Here is a 14245-nt window from a genome sequence, read left to right on the forward strand (position 1 = left end):
CAAAGTAGACCCTCGAAAAAGGCTTCACTTGGAAATTTTGGATTTTGATACGGTTGCTCTAAAATTTGGGTTAGACCCATTTCCCACTCAATTTGACCCCCTAAACAAGAATATGAAGTCGGATTTTCAAAAAACGAAACGGATCTTTTTATATACAGCTAAACAAGTTTCCGGTAACTTTCGAAGCACATTTTTAAGAACTTTTTGGGTCAAATTCAAATATAATCATTTCATTAAGTTCTCGACTCCAAACTCACATGTGAGGCTCTAGTTTCACTCTATTATTTTCCGGGTCGTTACATGCATAGTGCACAAAACCAACCCCCACTGGAGTCTTAACACACAGCTACTGAAAATACAGGCTCTCACAAGACATACACACGAGTTCAAATGCAAGCATACCTTCCGAGAAGCAAATTTTGTTGCTGACTCTCTGTCAAAACATAGTCATAAAATTAATAGTCCACATGTTTACTTCGACATACATCAATTACCAAATGAAACTAGAGTTTACTATCAACTAGACCTGCTCGAAATGGCAAATTTCAGAAGAAGGAAGATCAGGAAGATCAAAGAACCCCCTTAAGAAGAGTTTTACCTCTTCAACCTGTTATGATTCTACAATCATAGCTCTTTTTAATAGGCATAGTTTTTTATCCGTTTGGTTTATTGTAAGGGGAGAGTCTCCCTTGTTCACGTTTCCTAGAGTCTTTGTATCGAGAAGAGTCCTCTGTTTTAGTTGCTTAGCTCCTAGGTTTCATTTTATAGTATGGGGATGAGTTGACTATCCTTCTAAGGAAGGTCCACTGATGAACCACCATAGAGTCGGAGGTTAGGTTTAAGTCCCCCTCCTTGTAATTTTTTGTTTATTTATACTAAGGCCTGGGGGTGTTGCTAAGCCCCTGACCCTCTCAAGGGTCGTTAAAATAAAAAAAACAAAAAAAAACCCTAAACTCTAAACCCTAAACTGTAAATCCTAAACTCAAAACCATAAACCCTAACCCTAAACCCTCAACCCTCAACCCTAAACTCAAAACACTAAACCCTAAACCCTAACACTAAACCCTCAACCCCAAACCCTAAACATAAACCCTCAACCCTAAAACCTAAATTCTAAACCCAAAACCCTATACTCTTGACCATAAACCCAAAACCCTAATCTCTAAACCCTAAACCCTAAATGCTAAACTTTACATCCTAAACCCAAAACCCTTAAATCCTACACCCTAAACCCTAAACCCTAAACCTAAACCCTAAACCCTAAATCCTAAACCCTAAACCCTAAACCCTAAATCCAAACTCTAAAACCAAACCAAACTCTAAGCCCTAAACCCTAAATTCTAAACTCTAAATCGTAAACCCTAAATCCAAAAATCATAACCCAAAACCCTAATCGCTAAACCCTATACCCTAAACCCTAAACCCTGCACCTTAAAACTAAACCCTAAACCCTAAATCATAAATCATAAACTCTAAACCCTAAACCTTTAACCTAAACCGTACACCCTAAACCCTAAACCCTGAATCGTAAAATCTATACCAAAAACCCTAATCCCTAAATCTGAATCGCTAATCCCTAAACCATTAACCCTTAACCCTGAACCCTTAACATTAAATCTAAACCCTAAACTCTAAACCCTCAACCCTAAATCCTAAACTCTAAACCATAAACTCTAAATCCTAAACTTATAAGCCTAAACCTTAACCCCAAAACCCTAAACTCTACACCTAACCCCATATTTTAAACTCAAAATCCTAAACCCCAATACTAAACCCTAAACCCTAAACCCTAAACCCTAAACCTTAAACTTAAACCCTAAACTCTAAACACAATCCTTAAACCTTAAACCCTAAACCTTTAAGTTAAACCCTGAACCCTAAATCCTTAATCCTAAACTCTAAACCCTAAACACTAACCTAAAGCCTAAACCCTAAATACTAAGCACAAAACCCTAAACCCTAAACCCTAACACCTAAACCATAAATTCAAACTCTAAACCCTAAACCCTAAATTCTAAACTCTAAACCCTAAACCCAAAACCCTAAATCCTAAATCCTAAACTCAAAACCCGAAATCCTAACCCTAAACCCTAAACACTAAACCCTAAATCCAAAGTCTAAACCCTAAACCCTAAACCTTAAATCCAAACTATAAACCCTAAACCCTAAATCGTAAATCCTACACACTAAACCTTAATCCCTAAACCCTAAATCCTAAACTCAAAACCCAAAAACCTAAACCCTAAATCCTACACCCTAAACCCTATATTCTAAACTCAAAAGCCATATCCCTAACACCAAATCATAAACCCTAAACCCTAATCCTAAACCCTAAACTCTAACTACAAACTCTAAACCCTAAACCCAAAACTGTTACTCCTAAACACTAAGCCCTAAACCCTATACCCTAAACCTTAAACCCTAAACCCCAAACCCTATAATCTAATCTTTAAACCCTAAACCCTAAACACTAAACCCTAAACTCAAAATCCTAAACCCTAACTCTTAACCCTAAACCATAACCCCAAACCCTAAACCATAAACACTAAATCCAAACTATAAACCATAAACCATAAATCCTCAACCTTAAACCCTAAACCCTAAAGCCTAAACCTTAAACCCTAAATCTTAAACTCACAACCCTAAATCCTAAACTCTAAACGCTAAACCCTAATTCCAAACTCTAAATCCTAAACCCTAAGCCTTGAACCCTTAACCCCAAACCCTAAACCCTAACCCTAAATCCTAAATTCAGAACCCTACACCTTAATCCATAATCCCTAAACCCTAAACCTTAAACCCTAAACCCAATAAACCTTGAGCCATTAACCCTAAACCCTAATTCTTCAACCCTAAACTCTAACCTTTAAACCCTAAACCCTAAACCCTAAACACTAAACCCTAAACACTAAAGTCCAAGAAGGCTGAGGAAGATCTTCTTACACACAATACTGAAGCACTGAGACAGCAGCTACATCTCATGAATGCCAATTATATTAGATATTTGAAGTTGGAGGAATCCATTCTTAAACAAAAGACACAGCTCCAATGGTTTAAGGAAGGGGATGCCAACACCAAATACTTTCATGCATTGATGAGGGGTCGAAGAAGAAGACTTTTTATACATAAAATCTGTACAGGAAATGATGTGTGGGTCCAAGGGGAGGAGCAGATCGCTCAAGCAGCCTGTGCTTACTTCCAGGAAATGTTTACTGGTCACAATCGCAGAATAGATGAAACAATTCTTCATCATTTGCCTACTATTGTCACGGCTGAACAGAACCAGAAACTGCAGGAAATGCCTACTTTGGAGGAACTAAAGCAGGTGGTGTTTGCCATGAACCCAAATTCAGCACCTGGTCCAGATGGTATAGGTGGCAAATTCTACCAAGCATGCTGGAACATCATTAAAGAGGATCTGCTAGCTGCTGTACAGCACTTCTTTTGTGGTCACATTATGCCCAAGTTTATGTCACATGCATGTCTGGTTTTACTTCCCAAAAAGGAACAGCCTACTAACTTTTCTGACCTCAGGCCTATTAGTCTCAGCAACTTCTCAAACAAGATCATCTCTAAACTTCTAAGCATGAGGCTAGCTGATATCATTCCCCGGCTCATATCAGACAATCAATCTGGTTTTGTGAGAGGGAGGAGCATCACAGAAAGTATTATGCTTGCACAAGAGATCACTCATGACATCAAGAGGCCTAAAGAAGGAGACAACGTGGTAATCAAACTGGACATGACCAAAGCCTATGACAGAGTGTCTTGGTCCTTCACTTGCATGGTTTTGAGGAGATTGGGCTTTGGGGAGATCTTCATTGACCTAGTATGGAGAACCATGAGTAACAATTGGTACTCAATCATTATTAATGGCCATAGACATGGTTTCTTCCACTCAACTAGAGGCCTCAAACAAGGTGATCCTCTCTCTCCGGCCCTATTTATTTTAGGTGCGGAGGTTTTATCAAGAATGCTTAACAATACTCTGCAGAATCCTATGTATAGAGGCTTTAACATGGAGTCCAAAGGCCCCCAGATTAATCATCTAAGCTTCGCAGACGATGTGATTATTTTTACTTCTTCAGACAGAGAATCTATGAGACTTATCATGGCCACCTTGGAGGAATATGAACACACTTCAGATCAGCTTATCAACAAAGAAAAGAGCCATTTTATGGTCTCCTCTAATACCCCTCAAGATATCATCAACAGCATTCAGCAGGTCACTGGTTTTACACAGAAGGACAGTCCAATCACTTACCTTGGCTGTCCCTTATACATTGGTAGACAAAGGATTATTTATTATTCACAACTTGTTGAGAAAGTTTCCAAGAAGATTTGTGGATGGCAGGCAAGGATTTTAAGCTTTGGAGGCAAAATCACTCTTGTCAAACATGCACTACAATCCATTCCTATTCACACTATGGCTGCAATCTCCCCTCCCAGCACTACTATTAAATACATTGAGTCTATCATTGCTGACTTTTTCTGGGGAAGAGATCAAGACCATAGGAAGTATCATTGGGCATCACTTGAAACCATGAGCCTACCTTATGATGAAGGAGGGGTGGGGCTCAGAAGACTCACAGATATCTGCACTTCTCTTCAGTATAAACAATGGTGGAACTTCAGGGCTAAATATTCTCTATGGGGTCATTTCCTTAGGGCCAAGTACTGCCAGAGAGCCAACCCAGTTGCAAAGAAGGTGGACACCGGTCAGTCCTTAGTGTGGAGATATATGACGAAGAATAAAGACAAAGTAGAGGATCATATTACATGGAAGATTAAGTCTGGAAGTTGTTCCTTTTGGTGGGACGATTGGCTAGGAGTAGGTGCTCTTGCCAAGTACACCACCAACATTTCCAGCCTCAACAATGCTACTATTGCTCACTTTCTAGTCAATGGGAAATGGAATGAAAGAAAGCTAAGACAGCAGGTGCCACCACTGCTCATCCCTCACATATTGAGCACTAAATTTCAATACCAACAGGGGGAAAAAGACACTGCAGTCTGGAAGCCAAACGATTCTGGGAATTTTTCTTGTGCTTCAGCATGGAAAATTTGCAGATTTAGGAAGAGTAATGCAGTGAGCAATTCACAGATTTGGCATAGGAATATCCCCTTCAAGATGTCCTTTCTAGTTTGGAGAGCACTTAGATATAAATTACCAACTAACGAAAAATTGGCAACTTTCGGAGTGGAGCCAGTGAGGTGCTACTGTTGTATCCAAAGAGGATGGGATGAAGTGGACCATATCTTCAATCAAGGACCATTTGCAACTCATATCTGGACATTCTTTTTAAGTCCAATGGGTGTTACTTTCCAACAGTCCTCATTGAGTAATCATCTATTGAGATGGAATGATATTCAAGGAAAGAATGAAGCCCACAAAATTCTCATCGAAACTCTTCCCATAGTGATCTGCTGGAACCTGTGGAAGAATAGATGCTCAGCTAAATACGAGGGAAAAAAATCCAGTAGCAGCAGGGTCAAATACATAATCCTCAAAGATATTCTCCACCTGCTCAACACTGTTTTTCCTTACATCTGCTGGCCTGCACAGTGGACAGAATTAGTGGACCTGATCGTGAGCTGCAGACATGATGTCAAAGTTACCCCTGTGAGCTGGAAAGCACCTCCTCCTAGCAGATACAAACTTAACACAGATGGTAGTGCTTTACACAATCCCGGGAAGATAGGGGGGGGAGGCATTCTACGAAATGAACAAGGAGAGATCATTTATGCATTTGCCATACCTCTTGGTGAAGGGACCAATAATCAGGCAGAGATTCAAGCTGCCAGCTATGGGTTAAACTGGTGCATTCAGCATGGCTACAATAACATTATCCTAGAAGTAGACTCGGAGCTTCTAACTAGGTGGATATTGCAAACTTCTACTCCCCCTTGGAGGATTCAACAATTTGTACAGGAACTTCAAAACCTTGCTAGCCAGTGTCAAGATTTCCAATGTAAGCATATATATAGAGAAGCCAACAGCACTGCCGATTTCCTGTCCAAGCAAAGTCACAAAAAGGACATCACTCAACATTACTACACATACAACCAATTGCCACATGCAGCACGTGGTAGCTATATTCTCGAGAAAATGGGAGTTCAAAGTTTCAGAAGGAAGAGGCTAAAGAGAATTAAAAAACCCCCTTAAGTTAGCATAAGTTCTATCACTAGTTCCTTTTGCCCCCCTTTTTTGTTATTCTTTCCTTTGTAAGGGGAGAGTCTCCCTTATTTATGCTTTCCTAGAATTTTGTATTGAGAGGAGTCCTCTCCTTAGGTGCTTAGTTCTAGGTCTTTCCTTTTTAGTATGGGAATGAGTTGACTAACCTTAGTAGGTAGGTCGACTTACCACCCACCATAGGTTCGGAGGTTAGGTTTATGTCCCCCTCCTTGTATCTTTTTTGCGCTCTATTGAGCTTTTATTTATGTTAAGGCCTGGGGGTGTTGCTAAGCCCCTGACCCCCCCAAGGGTCGTTCAACTAAAAAAAAAAAAAAAAAAAAAAAAAAAAAACCATCCCTAAACCCTAAACTTTCAACACTAAACCTTAATCCCTAAACCCTAAACACTAAACTCTAAGCCCTAAACCCTAAACCCTATACCCTAAATCCTAAACTCTAAATCCTAAACCTTTAACTTAAACCCTAACACTAAACCCTAAACTCTATACTCTAAACCTTAATCCCTAAACCCAAATCCCTAATCCCTAAACCCTTAACCCTTAACCGAAACCCGAAAACCAAATCCTAAACTCTAAATCATAAACCCTAAATTCAAAACTCATAACCTTAAACCCTAACCCCAAAACCCTGAACTCTAAACCTAACCCTATATCCTAAACTCAAATCCCTAAAGCGTAACCCTAACCCTAAACCCTAATCCCAATCCCAATACCCTAAACCCTAAACCTTTAACCTAAACCCTAAACCCTAAACCTTTAATCCTAAACTCTAAACCGTAAACCTTAAACCCTAACCTAAATCCTAAACCCTAAATCCTAAGCACAAAACCCTAATCTTAAAACCTAAACCCTAAACCCTAAATCCAAACTCTAAACCCTAAACTCTAAACCCTAAACCCTAAATCCTAAACTCTAAACACTAATCCCTAAACCCTAAATCCTAAATCCGAAACTCAAATCCCTAAATCATAACCTAAACCCTAAACCTTAAATCCAAAGTCTAAACCCTAAACCATAAATCGTAAATCCTAAAGTCTAAACCCTAATCTCTAAACCCTAAACCCTAAATCGTAAATCCTTAACTCTAAACTCTACACTCTAAACCCTATACCATAAACCATAAACCCAAAACCCTCAACCCTATACCCTAAACCCTAAATCCTGAATCCAAACAATAAACCCTAAACCTTAAATCCTAAATACAAACTCAGAACCCTACACCCTAATCCATAATCCCTAAACGCTAAACCTTAAACCTAAACCTTAAACCCTAAACCCTAAACCTAAATTCAAAAAGTTAAACCCTAAACTCAATAAACCCTGAGCCCTTAACCCTAAACCCTAATCCTCAAACCCTAAACCCTAATCCTCAAACCCTAAATTCTAATATTTAAACCCTAAACCCTAAACTCTAATCTTTAAACCCTACACCCTAAACCCTAAACCCTAAACCCTAAACCTTCAACCCTAAACATTAAACACTAAACCCTAAACCCTAAACCGTATACCCTAAATCCTAAACTCTAAACCCTAAACCTTTAACTTAAACCCTAAACCCTAAACCATAAACTCTATACCGTAAACACTAATCCCTAAACCCAAATACCTTAACCCTTAACACTTAACCCTTAATCTAAACCCTAAACCCTAAACCCTAAATCCAAACTCAAAACCCTAACCCCGAAAACCTAAATCCTAAATTCTAAATCATAAACCGTAAATGCAAAACTCATAACCCGAAACCCTAACCCCAAAACCCTGAACTCTAAACCTAACCCTATATTCTAAACTAAAAACCCTAAAACCTAACCCTAACCCTAAACCATAAAACCTAAACCCTAATCCCAATCCCAATACCCTAAACCCTAAACCTTTAACCTAAACCCTAAACCCTAAAACTTTAATCCTAAACTCTAAACCCTAAAACATAAACCCTAACCTAAAGCCTAAACCCTAAATCCTAAGCACAAAACCCTAAACCTTAAAAACTTAAACCCTAAACCCTAAATCCAAACTCTAAACCCTAAACTCTAAACCTTAAACCCTAAATCCTAAACTCTAAACTCTAAACCCTAAGCCTAAATCCTAAATCCAAAACTCAAAACCCTAAATAATAACCCTAAACCCTAAACCCTAAATCCAAAGTCTAAACCCTAAACCCTAAATCATAAATCCTAAAGTCTAAACCCTAATCCCTAAACCCTAAACCCTAAATTCTAAATCCTAAATCCTCAACTCAAAACTCAAAACCCTAAACCCTAAACCCTAAATCCTAGACTCTAAACCCTAAACCTAAACCGTAAATCCTAAACTCTAAACTCTAAACCCTATACCTTAAACTCAAATCATAAACCCTAAACCCTAAACCATAAATCCTAAGCTCTAAACCCTAAACCCTATACCCTAAACCCTAAATCCTGAATCCAAACAATAAACCCTAAATCCAAAATCGTAAACTCTAAACCATTTACCCTAAATTCAAAACCCTACTCCCTAACCCTAAATCCTAAACCCCAAACCCTAAACCCTGAATCCTAAATACAAACTCTAAACCCTAAACCATAAACCATAAATCCTAAAGTCCAAACCCTAAACCTAAAACCCTAAACATTAAACCCTAAACCCTAAATGCTAACCCTAACCCTCATTCATAAAACCTAAACCCTAATCCCCATAAACCCTAAACCCCTACCCTAAACCCTTTACCCAAGTTCTAAACTCTAAACTCTAAACCCTAAACCCTAAACTTTAAACCATAAATATTCAACCCTAAACCCTAAACTCTAAATCCAAATTCTAAGCCCTAAACCCTAAATTCTCAACTTTAAACCGTAAACCCTAAATCCTAAAACCCTAACCCTAAATCCTAACCCAAAACCCTAACCGCTAAACCCTATACCCTAAACCCAACCCTATATCCTAAATTCAAAACCCTAAACCCTAACACTAAAGCCTAAACCCTGCACCTTAAAACTAAGCCCTAAATCCTAAACTCTAAACCCTAAACAATTAATCTAAACCCTACACCCTAAACCCTAAACCCTGAATCCTAAAATCTATACCCAAAATCCTGATCCCTAAACCCGAATCCCTAATCCCTTAACCCCTAACCCTTAGCCCTAAACCCTTAATCTTAAATCCAAACTCTAAACCCTAAACACTAAATCCTAAATACTAAACTCTAAATCCTAAACACATAAGACTAAACCCTAAACCCTAAACACTAAACCCTAAACCCAATCCCTAAACCCTAAACCTTTAACTTAAACCCTACACCCTAAATCCTTAATCCTAAACTCTAAACCCTAAACCCTAACCTATAGCCTAAACCCTATATCCTAAACCCAAAACCCTAAACCCTAAAATCTAAACCCTAAACCATAAATCCAAACTCTAAACCCTAAACACTAAATCCTAAAAAACCCTAACACTAAACCCTAAACCCTAAACACTAAACCCTAAACCCAATCCCTAAACCCTAAACCTTTAACTTAAACCCTACACCCTAAATCCTTAATCCTAAACTCTAAACCCTAAACCCTAAACCTTTGCCCTAAACCCTAAACCTAAATCCTAAATCCTAAACTCAAAACCCGAAATCCTAACCCTAAACCCTAAACCTTAATCCAAAGTCTAAACCCTAAACCCTAAACCCTAAACCCTAAATCCTAAACCGAAACCCTAAACCTTAAATCCAAACTCTAAACCCTAATCCCCTAAATCGTAAATCCTACACACTAAATCTTAATCTGTAAACCCGAAATCCTAAACTCAAAACCCAAAAAGTTAAACCCTAAAACCTAAATCATAAACAGTAAACCCTAAATCCTAAACTCAAAACCCTAATCCCTAACCCCAAATCATAAATCCTAAACCCTAAACTCTAAATCCAAACTCTAAACCCTAAACCCTCAACCGTTACTCCTAAACTCTAAGCCTAAACCCTATACCCTAAACCCTAAACCCTAAACTCTAAACCCTGTACTCTAATCTTTAAACCCTAAACCTATACCCTAAACCCTAAACCCTAAACCCTCAACACAAAATCCTAAACCCTAAACCCTAAAACCTAAACCCTAAACCCTAAACTCTAAATCCAAACTCTAAACCCTAAAACATAAATCCTAAACCTTAAACCCTAAATCTTAAACTTACAACCCTAAATTATAAACATATATCCTAAATTCCAAACGCTAAACCCTAATTCCAAACTCTAAACCCTAAACCCTAAGCCTTGAACCCTTAACCCCAAACCCTAAAACCCTAACCCTAAATCCTAAACTCAGAACCCTACACCCTAATCCATAATCCCTAAACCCTAAACCTTAAACCTTAAACCTTAAACCCTAAAATCTAAAGCCTAAACCTAAATTCTAAAACTTAAACCCTAAACCCAATAAACCCAGAGCCCTTACCCCTAAACCATAATCCTTAAACCCTAAACTCTAATCTTTAAACACTAAACCCTAAACCCTAAACCTTCAACACTAAACCTTAAACCCTAAACCCTAAACACTAAACTCTAAACTCTAAACTCTATACCCTAAATCCTAAACTTTAAACCCTAAACCTTAAACCTAAACCCTAAACCCTAAACCCTAAACTCTATACCCTAAACCTTAATCCCTAAAACCCAAATCCCTAATCCCTAAAACCCTTAACCCTTAACACTTAACCCTTAACCAAAACCCTAAACCCTAAATCCAAAACTCTAAAACCCTAACCCCAAAAACCTAAATCCTAAACTCTAAATCATAAACCCTAAATTCAAACTCATAACCCGAAAGCCTAACCCCAAAACCCTGAACTCTAAACCTAACCCTATATCCTAAACGCAAAACCCTACACCCTAACCCTAATCCAAAACCCTAAACCCTAAACCCTAATCCCAATCCCAATACCCTAAACCCTAAACCTTTAACCTAAACCCTAAACCCTAAACCTTTAATCCAAAACTCTTAACCCTAAACCTTAAACCCTAACCTAAAGCCTAAACCCAAAATCCTCAGCACAAAACCCCAAACCTTAAAACCTAAACCCTAAACCCTAAATCCAAAAATTAAACCCTAAACTATAAACCCTAAACCCTAAATCCTAAACTCTAAACCCTAAACCCTAAACCCTCAATACTAAATCCGAAACTCAAAACCCTAAATCATAACCCTTAACCCTAAACCCTAAACCCTAAACCCCAAACCCTAAATCCAAAGTTTAAATGATAAACCCTAAATCATAAATCCTAAACTCTAAACCCTAATCCCTAAACTCTAAAACCTAAACCCTAAACCCTAAATCCTAAACTCAAAACCCAAAACCCTAAACCCTAAACCCTAAATCCTAAATCCTAAACTCTAAACACTAAACCTTACCCTGTAAATCCTAAACTCTAAACCCTAAACCCTATACCCTAAACCCAAATCATAAACCCTAAACCGTAAATCCTAAACTATAAACCCTATACCCTAAACCCTAAATCCTAAATCCAAACAATAAACCCTAAACCCAATATCGTAAACTCTAAACCATTTACACTAAACTCAAAACCCTAACCCTTAACCCCTAACTCTAAATCCTAAACCTCAAACCCTAAACCCTAAAGTCTAAATCAAAAATACAAACTCTAAACCCTAGTACCCAAACCATAAATCCTAAAGTCCAAACCCTAAACCCTAAACCCTAAACATTAAACCCTAACCCTAACCCTTATTCATAAAATCTAAACCCTAATCCCCATAAACCCTAAACCCTTACTCTAAACCCTTTACCCCAAACCCTAAACTCTAAACCCTCAAACCTAAACCCTAAACCCTAAACTTTAAACCATAAACATTCAACCCTAAACCCTAAACTCTAAACCCTAAACCCTAAACCCTAAACTCTAAACCCTAAATCCTAAACCCTAAACCTTAAACCCAATCTCTAAACCCTAAACCCTAAACCCATAACCCAAAACCCAGAATGCTAAACCCTAAACCCTAAATACAAACTCTAAACCCTAAACCCTCGACCCTAAATCCTAAGCTCTAAAGCGTACACCCAAAACCCTAAACCCTTAATCCTATACTCAAAACCCTAAACCCTAACACTAAATCATAAATCCTAAATCTAAACCCTACACACTAAATTCAAACTTTAAACCCAAAACCGTTAACCTTAAAAACTAAACCCTAAACCCTATATCCTAAACTCAAAATCCTAACCCTAACCCTAAGCCCAAAAACTAAAACACAAAACTCTAACCCTAAACCCTAAGCCCTAATCTAAACCTAAACACTAAACCCTAAACCCTAAATCTTATACTCTAAACCTTAAACCCTAAACCCTAAACCCTAAACCCTAAACCCTAAACCCTGAATCTTAAAATCTAAACCCTAAACCCTAAACCCTAAATCCTAAACCCTAAACCCTGAATCTTAAAATCTAAACCCTAAACCCTAAACCCTAAATCCTAAACCCTAAACCCTGAATCTTAAAATCTAAACCCTAAACCCTAAACCCTAAATCCTAAACCCTAAACCCTGAATCTTAAAATCTAAACCCTAAACCCTAAACCCTAAATCCTAAATCCTAAACTCAAAATCCTAAACCCTAACCCTAAACCCTAAACCCTAAACCTAAACTCTAAACCCTATATCCTTATATCAACCAACTGAACATGGAGGGAATACTGAACCAAGCAACTACTATAGGGACTTCCCTAAACTCTCTAGCAATTTTGATAGACATATCAGCTCTAACCAGCAGAACCAGCAAATACATCAGTCCAACCAGTCCAAAGAACCAAACATTTCCAACGAGAACCAAAAAACCAAACAGGACCCAAGTGTCGAACCTGCTCCTTACACAGTGGTGCAAACTCTAGCTGCTAGGATCAGGCAAATCCATACTACGCAGACCACTCCTATCGAACTTGCTCCACCCAAGCACACTACTAAATGGGGCCAGCCTGCTGTGATCTATAATATGGATGATTTCATGTACAAGTTAGTCGTGTACTGCAAATATACCCTCATAGGTAAGTTCCGTACCACCATGCCAATGATAGAACTCATCAGGAAGAGTTTCATCCTACAAACTCAGCTGAATAGGGGGGTCAATATTGCACACTATAATGCTAGGCATGTGTTTATTGATTTGGAAAACGAACTGGACTATAACACGGTATGGACACAACAAAGAATGACCATTGAGGGAAAACTCATGAGAATACAAGCCTGGACCCCCAACTTTAAGCCTGAAGAAGAAACACCCATTGTCCCCATATGGATACTGCTGCCAGGCCTACCATGGCACTTCTTCAAGAAAGAGTTCATCACACCTCTGCTGGAATCAGTGGGCAAAGTTCTCTACTTAGATACAGCCTCCATTAAACGAACTAGAGCTAGTATGGCCAAAGTAAAAGTCCAAGTAGATCTCACCAAAGCTAGAACTCGACATGTTTGGATAGGCTTGGATGAGGAGGACCTCACTATAGGGAGATGGCAACCAATCGAATATGAAAATATCCCTCCCTATTTTGCTTACTGCAAGCATCAAGGTCACATGATAGGGGATTGTAATTTCAAAATAAGAGATGAGGACCTCAAACGTAGAAAAGAATTAGGAGCAGAGATGAAAAACATAAGTAATAGCGAACAGGGACAGCAAGGAAATGAGCATAGACAAGTCAGGCCAAGGGAGCAAGAGGAACAACAACATCAAAACACCAAAGAAGGGAACAACCAGTTACCACCTGAATAGCAAAAGGAAGAAGAATGGCAAGTGTCAAGAAGAAGAAACAACAAATCATAGGAGGAGAAAATACAAAAGGCAGTGTGGAGACCAACCTCACCAAAGAACAAAGTGTCAAGAGATCAACCACAAACCCACAACTTAGCAAAAAGGTATAAATAATGCTTCTAGTCATAATCCTTTTTCTAACCTTAGCATGAAGGAAAAATAGTCTCAAGTCACTCAGAGGCATAACAACAATGAAGGGAAAGCAACACAAGAATCACAAAGCAAGTCGAAAACAGACCACAACCAAAAAGAACAAATCATGCAAACAGGAA

At 38.5% G+C, this 14245-nt stretch overlaps 1 protein-coding gene across 1 annotated transcript; it reads left to right on the forward strand.

Annotated features, from left to right (window-relative positions):
• The first annotated feature begins 13157 nt into the window (after positions 1–13157).
• LOC107059209 (uncharacterized) lies at positions 13158–13934 on the forward strand. The gene has a single exon (XM_015305694.1). The coding sequence runs from the start codon at positions 13158–13160 to the stop codon at positions 13932–13934; it is 777 nt and encodes a 258-aa protein (XP_015161180.1).
• The last annotated feature ends 311 nt before the right edge of the window (positions 13935–14245 follow it).

This window comes from Solanum tuberosum, unplaced genomic scaffold (genome assembly GCF_000226075.1).
Source record: "Solanum tuberosum cultivar DM 1-3 516 R44 unplaced genomic scaffold, SolTub_3.0 scf00988, whole genome shotgun sequence".
In the NCBI taxonomy this organism is placed as follows: Eukaryota; Viridiplantae; Streptophyta; class Magnoliopsida; order Solanales; family Solanaceae; genus Solanum; species Solanum tuberosum.

Excerpts from the sequence above, each read along its gene's own strand:
- LOC107059209 (XM_015305694.1), top strand. The coding sequence starts at position 13,158 with ATGGATGATTTCATGTACAAGTTAGTCGTGTACTGCAAATATACCCTC.